This window comes from Poecilia latipinna, unplaced genomic scaffold (assembly GCF_001443285.1).
Source record: "Poecilia latipinna isolate Pla-1442-1.1 unplaced genomic scaffold, P_latipinna-1.0 Scaffold1946, whole genome shotgun sequence".
Classification (NCBI taxonomy): domain Eukaryota; kingdom Metazoa; phylum Chordata; class Actinopteri; order Cyprinodontiformes; family Poeciliidae; genus Poecilia; species Poecilia latipinna.
The window spans coordinates 94,586-102,247 of record NW_015114562.1 but is presented as its reverse complement, the minus strand read 5'-3'; the positions used below and the strand labels follow the sequence as shown (position 1 = coordinate 102,247).

Here is a 7,662-nt window from a genome sequence, read left to right as displayed (position 1 = left end):
AAGTAACATTGGACTTGACAAGGCACAATTCCCCCAATAGATGGCGCCATAGACCTCTGTGAACATGAAAGCAGACAGAACTGACGCTGCCTGTCTGTTACAGTGTTTTCATGTAGGACATAAAACATCATATATATATGATGGCGTTTTGTCAGATGGAAGCAGACCATCACAATTTGTGACAGGCAAATTAATACAGTGACTTGCATTAATTATGGATGGCTGCTGGGTATTTTAAACCTGTTATTACAGATCTTGGTTTTAAGGTGGACAGTGATTTCAAATTGGACAGCCAAATCAGAGCCGTGGTTAAATCCAGTTTTTATCATTTAAGGCGATTGGCATCAGTGGAATCTTTTCTTTCCAGGCAGCATTTTGAAACAGTGATCCACGCTTTTACTTCGACTCGGTTGGATTACTGTAACTCACTTTATCTGGGAGTCAGTCAGTCGCTGCTCTCACGTCTGCAGCTGGTTCAGAATGCTGCTGCACAACTTTTGACAGGAACTCGAAAGAGAGAGCATGTGACCCCTGTCCTGGCCTCACTTCACTGGCTGCCTGTATATTTTAGGATTAATTTTAAAATTCTTGTGTTTGTTTTTAAATCACTGCATAATCTTGCCCTGGCTTACCTCTCTGAGCTTCTTCACCCCTATATACCCTGTCGGTCTCTCAGGTCAGCAGATCAGCTGCTCTTGGAGGTACCAAGATCCAGAAGGAAGCTCAGAGGGGACAGAGCTTTCTCTGTCATGGGCCCCAAGTTATGGAAGGACTTGCCTTTGCAGGTTAGAGAGGCCCCTTCACTGTCCACTTTTAAAGCTCGTCTTAAAACCCATCTATTTTACTTGGCTTTCAACTCCAGCAGGATGTAGTTTTAAATTGTAGGTTTGTCTATTTTTAAACTGGAAGAGTTTTTATTTTTTTTTATTTATTTATTTTTTAATTGTTATGTTGTGTTTTAATGTACAGCACTTTGTATCAGCTGTGGTTGTTTTAAAGTGCTTTATAAATAAAGTTGGTATGGTATGGTAGTTACTTTAACCAGTAATTAATCAATGTCAGCATTTACAATACAGACAGATTTGCACAAATGGACCAAGACCCAAACTGTGTTTAATGTGTTACTTAGACCAGCATAAAGTATGCAAATAAATGTATCTAAAGCAACAGGCTTCAGATACAATGTCACATATATTTCTATTATGAGTCAAGCTATGTGTTTATAGCAGTTTCAAGAACCGCCAATTATCATTGAAGGTCACTGGACACAGGAGATGCCTTGCTATAATATAGTTAAACGTTAATCAATGAACCAGAGCGGGGAAATAATACTTAGATCTCTTAGATGTCGCAAGCATGGGATCAGAACAAGATTTGCAAATCAAAACAAGATTTACAAACCAAATACGTTATCAAATAATACACAAATGACTATCAAAGTGGGTAGTTTTGTCTCTGTAGCAACAACTGCATGAAGTGCCATTCAATCAGTAATTAAGAATACAGGCCATTGTGGATAATGTGGCATTATTCAACTCATGTTATATATTTCTTCTAATCTATGAATTATAGCATTAGAAAAAAATCAAGATACCTGTGATAAAGCACACCATAAGAACAAAAAATGGTGTTGTATACTAGTTAATTAATATTATTGAAGTTAACCGTCTCTCAATAAAGTGTAAATTTCAGGAAAAAACTGTCGACAGTTTTTAAAGGTTATATGGTACCGACAGCTAACCTGAACATTGAAGCTGATTATAGCTTATACACTAGTGTTTGGATAATAAAGGGAGGAAGTCCATGTTATTCAACATGTTAGTGATACTCCACGTGCTACTGACTAAATTTTAGCTAACCTTAACAGTGATGCTAATTTTCAGCAGTGGATGGCCTGATTCAAGTTCGACCAATATTCACATTTTGACAAGCTGTTTTTAAATTTCTCCAGAAATGTTGTAGTTGTTTTTTATTAATTTTCCAGATTCCATTGAGATTCTGATTCAGAATTAATCACTTTCCGCCCACTTTTAACTAATAAGGCAAAACTAAATGCTGCAAGTACTTTTTTTGATTAGTGTTTTAGTGAGTTGCTGTTAAAAAGGAAAGTCAGACATCTGTCCATTTAGTAAACACATTTTTATTCAGGTTGGTAGCAAAAACAGCACCTCAGGACAACAGTGTGACGTGGGCAGCTTCCTAAGGGGTTGAACAGTTTCAGTTACAGAACACGCACAGGGAAGACATGCACAACCTACTGTAGGAGGCATTTTAAAACAAAAGTTGACCAACAACACTGAAACTCTGTTTCAGTACATTCACATTCCTTTAACAGGATCACTATCCATTAAATGCAACAAAATGGCCCTTCATGAATGGTTCAGCACTTGCATAGACTTCATGGGAGTGTGCTCTATTTTATTTATTTATTTTTTCCTTTCTTCCCTACTTGCAATTTGCCCAAGTTGAAATTCACTGGTCGGTGCAAAACTACTTCTTTTAGTACAAACAGTCAGACATCAGACAAACTGAATGAGTTCATTGGTCCCTTTCAGATCTTTGGTAGTGTTAGGATCATTCATTGCTTCATGTAACACATGTTTGTGCTCTATTGGAGAGTGGGCAGAAAGCATTTTACTTCAGACTGTTTTATTACAATAGTGGAGGTGGGTGAGCAGTGAGTATAAAACTACCAGAGAGGCAGAGGAGATCAAAGCAGGCAGGTAGCTGCACCTCTAATCTAGACAGCTCAATCCTCAATGACCTCGGAGGACTCGGACACCACCCTGCCATCCTTGGTCTCAATCATCTTGATGACGACGTTTTTCTTGGTCTGGGTGGTGGTGCTGTATCCGCCGGCGCTGCCGCTACCACTGCTGAAGCCACCAAGACCGCTGCCGTAACCGCTGCCATAACCGCTGCTGTAACCGCTGCTGTATCCACTGGAGTAGCTGCTCTTCATACTGTCTGCAGGGAAACTGCTGTAGCTTGCTGTTTAGATCAAACCAGACGAATGTAAGACAATGTGCAAATTTAACAAACTGTGAAAAGGCTTCAAAGTCCATTTGAAGTTGACTTACTGCTCTGCTGGGAGATGTTGATGGCCTTGATGCCGCTTGCCAGTCTGTCCTCCTCTCCCTCCAGCAGCTTCCTGTAGGTGGCGATCTCGATGTCCAAAGCCAGCTTGACGTTCATCAGGTCCTGGTACTCTCTGATCTGGCGGGCCATGTCCTGCTTGGCTCTCTGCAGTGCCTCTTCCAGCTCCTTGATGCGGGCCTTGGCGTCCTTCACCGCCAGCTCACCGCGCTCCTCAGCCTCTGCAATCTGGGCTTCCAAGTTGGCACGCTAATAATTGACAGAAATAAGTTAAACTGATTATGAAATAATGATATAATGTGGCTTATAGTCTTGTTCCATGCTGGGTGAACCTATCTTCTGTACCTGTCCCTTGATGGCATCAATCTCTGATGTGAGTCTCTGAATCATGCGGTTGAGATCTGCAATTTCTGTTTTGGTAGCTCGCAAGTCATCCCCATATCTGACGGCGGATGTCTGCATCTCTTCATACTAAATGAGCATCAAAGAAAGGAGGTCTTAGAAACTGCCTCGGTTCTTGCTGAAACCAGGAAGTGTTAATATCTTAAATGAGATCTTTAATACCTTGGTCTTGTACCATGTCTCTGCCTCAGCACGGGTGCGGTTGGCGATATCCTCGTACTGCGCCCTGACCTCAGCCACAATGGCATCCATGTCTAGGTTACGGCTGTTGTCCATCTCCACAATGACTGAGGTGTCCTTGATCTGGCTCTGGAGCTCACGCAGTTCCTGAGGAAATTTAAACAAAAGTCAGGGAGAGAACAAAGGAGAAGAATTAGTCAACCCTAGTTCTTGAGGAAATCCATCCCACTACTATGTTTCCATAGATGGTGCAAGAGTCGGATCAAAATGCTTAACAGATGTTCAAAGAATATGCATCAAAGCAAATTCATGCTCCAAAATTAAACCACAAACATTATAGGAATGCCATGACTGGAATAATAAATCAATAACTGACTAAGTTCAGAGACTTAAGAAGCTAAGAAACAATTAACACCAACAAGAACAGTCTGTGCCGTACCTCCTCGTAGATCGACCTGAGGAAGTTGATCTCATCTGTCAAGCTCTCCAGCTTGGCCTCCAGCTCAACCTTATTCATGTAGGCCTCATCCACATCCTTAAAAAGACATGCTTGTTAGAATGGCACATCAAGATAGAGCAGTGAATAGAGGAGTGGAACAATGTTTACCTTTTTGATGAGGACAAAGTCGTTCTCACACTCTGTGCGCTTGTTGATTTCATCTTCATACCTGAGAAGGTAAAAGTAGAGTTTGTCACAAGGGTTTGAGTACATACAAAATCTCATCACATATTTTCTTCATCCCATTTAGTCTGATGCTACTCTAGGTGGCAGTAGTTGTCCATAAGTGCCTTGTGCACCTCCCTCAGACATCTGCCTCACAGTGTTAACTCATGGTGAAGTGAGGGAGTTGTTACTGATATTTTTCCTTTGGGAACTTCTTAGTTCATATACTACTTTTATCTTTGGACAAGCAGCAAACGTAAGTTTCTAGTTGCCAGTTTCTGTTGTAGCCTTGTTAGAGTATTTAACTCTCTCTGACAGCCAACTCGGTTAAATGAGTTGTACCAAAAGTGTACTGGGTGTCTGTAGCATGCTTCCTTAGTGTTGTAATTCCCTGATGTTTGTATGACGTAAGCTGACGGACAGATGTAGGGAGGAGTCCCTGTAATGCTGATATCTCACTAGAACCCAACAGATGGATCCTACAGAAAGCCAGTCTGTATTAACCCTGTCGACACTCACTTGTTCTTGAAGTCCTCCACCAGGCCCTGCATGTTGTGCAGATCGGCCTCCAGCTTCATCTTGTCATTGCCCAGACTGTCCAGCTGTCTGCGGAGGTTGGCGATGTAGGCCTCAAACATTGCGTCGATGTTGGAGCGGGTGGTGGTCTGTCCCTGCAGCAGGTTCCATTTGGTCTCCAGCATTTTGTTCTGCTGTTCCAGGAAACGAACCTAAACATAGGCAGAAGGCGAATAATTAGCAGTGATCATTTTAGGATATCCATTCCATTCAAGAAACAATCAATAAAGACATAAGGAATGGCTCACATGCCTGTTTCTTGGTGGTTAAGTGACTTCATAATCAGAAATTTGGACTATTGCAGAACTTTCTAGATATGTACATAACATAGCTTTAAGGTTCATGTCTACACTGTGCCTGCAGTCTCAGTTCCTCTCATTCATTTGTTTTCCAAGGCGAGTGGTGGCTGTTTTTTCCACACTAGCCAACAGGAAGGACTCCATGACATATGCACATCCTGACAGGATTTAGGTGGTCGGAAAAAAAAGGGCAGTGACGAAGGAATTGAGCTAGTTAACCCTTCTCTTTCACGCCTTCCTGTTTTTAGGATAGACAAAAGGGGAGTGGCCAAGTCGCTACTGCTGCCCGATGTAGAAAGGTAAATATTTAACTGTATATTACAGGCTTGATGAGGGAGGAATGTGAAGAAGAAAGTGATGAAAGGGTTGCCTAAAAGTGTATGTGGTTTTTTGGGGGGCGTATTTGCTTTGTGGTGGTGAGCTTACATTTTTGAGACGACTAAAAGGGTGATAACAAAAGCAGATCAGACAACTCAGTGGACCTTGGACTCTGCTACTGCGGATCAAATGGCTTCAGACGGTCTTAAATTGACCATTGAGTAAGTATACACAGCAAAGTGACTCAGAACGCCACAGATGGACAAAACAAACTTTGGCTGAAGTTTATCTGTTCAGTTTTGACTTATGCAAAACATCCCTTATCTTCATTTAATCATTGCACCAGGAGGCGGAGAGTCGATACACGGCCAGTCAGCTGGCAGTGGACAGAACATGAAACCAGTTGGCCTTTTTAAATATTAACTCATTACTGAGACCTCAGGGGACTGATACTCTCCTGGACATGCACACACAGGGCACACACAGAGTTGATTTGAAAGATTAAAAGTTGCTCTATTCATCCAGTCATAGGACAAACCTTCTAAAGGATGTTACTGTCAAGGTAACAAAAGGCAGTATTTAATGACTCTGTGTCTGAGTGTGTGTGGTATGAGGCAATAGGATGGAGGACAGGGCAGCATAAACGGCCACACCCGAACTGAGGGAGGGACCATTCCCAAGGTAACCCATATCACAAGCTCTTAGCTCTGCCCTGACACACCCTTAAGCTTTTTTTCCCCCTTTCTTTCTCCCTTCTCTTCATGTCTGTGTCTCATTTAAATTTGGCATTTTGACAGCCAGATCCAGAAGATAGAAAGCTGAACCCTGTGTAGCCTGTGTTTCATTTGTGGGAGGTGAGGAAAGCAAACAGAGGAACATAAATCAACTTTCTCTATGCAAAACAAGGGAGGAAGTCAATGTTGCATGGCATGTGCTGAACATATGGGTCTCTTTTCAAGGTTGTATAAGAATGTCACAACTACAAGCAACTTTTACTCTGTTTAACTGAACTTGCAACGCTACCAAAACATTTTTCATCAGTTTGGAGAGGAAGTTTTTACACATATAATGTCACAGGCTCTTACCTTGTCAATGAATGAGGCAAAGCGATTGTTGAGGGTCTTGATCTGTTCTTTCTCTTGGGTACGGACAACTGAGATTGTGGGGTCAATCTCCAGGTTCAGAGGGGCCAGCAGGCTCTTGTTCACGGTGACGGCAGTGATGGGGGCCTGGGCAACCATGCTGCCTCCAAAGCCCATACCCAAGCCTCCAGCACCACCCATGCTGGAGCTGACGCTGTACGCAGAGCTGCTGGTGATGCCTGCTCCTCCATAGCCTGCTCCTCCATAGCCTGCTCCTCCATAGCCTGCTCCTCCGAAGCCCCTGCTGCCAGAACCTCCATAGGAGCTCTTGACTGTGAAGGTCTTGCGGGAGGTGATGCCACCTGGTCCAGCATAAGAGCTGCTGCTGAAGCTCCTTGGGGCATTTGAGCTCCTGTAGGAAGTGGTTGAGTTCCTGAAAGACATTGTGAAGTAGTTTTCTCTTTTGACTGAAGTAAGTTTTGGATGGTCAGAGCGATCTGTGATCTAATCAAGGCAGGCAGACAGGCAGGCCAGCAGAGGGGAGAGACCAAGGCGGATAGACAGAGGGGAATCTACCGAGGAGTTTTAAACCCTGCCTCTGCTGTGGGAGGGGACTTACACAAGTTGCAGATCTGGGTGAGAGGGAGGGCTGGGTTGTAACTCTACACCTCCCTGACACACTGCCCAGCCAGTCAAAACTATTACCCTCCTCTTCTACATGCTTCTCTAAGTTGATACAGAGATCTATTTGAAGAATTTCAAGAGGTGATACTTCTTTTCTCTCCCTTTCTTTGTGTATTCAAATGCAGAACATTGTGTGAGATCTGGAGATCTGATCAAATTTGAAAAAGTTCAATTTTAGAGAGTATTTAAAATGAGTGGTTCAAGATTAATCTTTGTTGTATATATGATTCATCTGAAAGCAAGATGTGTTGATGGAATAGGGTTAGGGCTAAGCATTGATTAATGATGCAACAACAAACAATGAATGTGAACAAAATGCATGGTTGGCTTGTTAATCTGACTTAATTGGCTTTCCAGTATA

At 42.6% G+C, this 7,662-nt stretch overlaps 1 protein-coding gene across 1 annotated transcript; it reads right to left on the bottom strand.

Annotated features, from left to right (window-relative positions):
* Positions 1-2,404: 2,404 nt before the first annotated feature.
* krt8 (keratin 8) lies at positions 2,405-7,194 on the bottom strand. The gene is made up of 8 exons (XM_015015733.1): positions 6,621-7,194; positions 4,862-5,070; positions 4,286-4,346; positions 4,118-4,213; positions 3,661-3,825; positions 3,442-3,567; positions 3,081-3,345; positions 2,405-2,991 (listed from the first exon to the last, which is right to left on the bottom strand). The coding sequence occupies exons 1-8, from the start codon at positions 7,059-7,061 to the stop codon at positions 2,750-2,752; spliced, it is 1,605 nt and encodes a 534-aa protein (XP_014871219.1). The 5' UTR covers positions 7,062-7,194; the 3' UTR covers positions 2,405-2,749.
* Between the last annotated feature and the right edge of the window lie 468 nt (positions 7,195-7,662).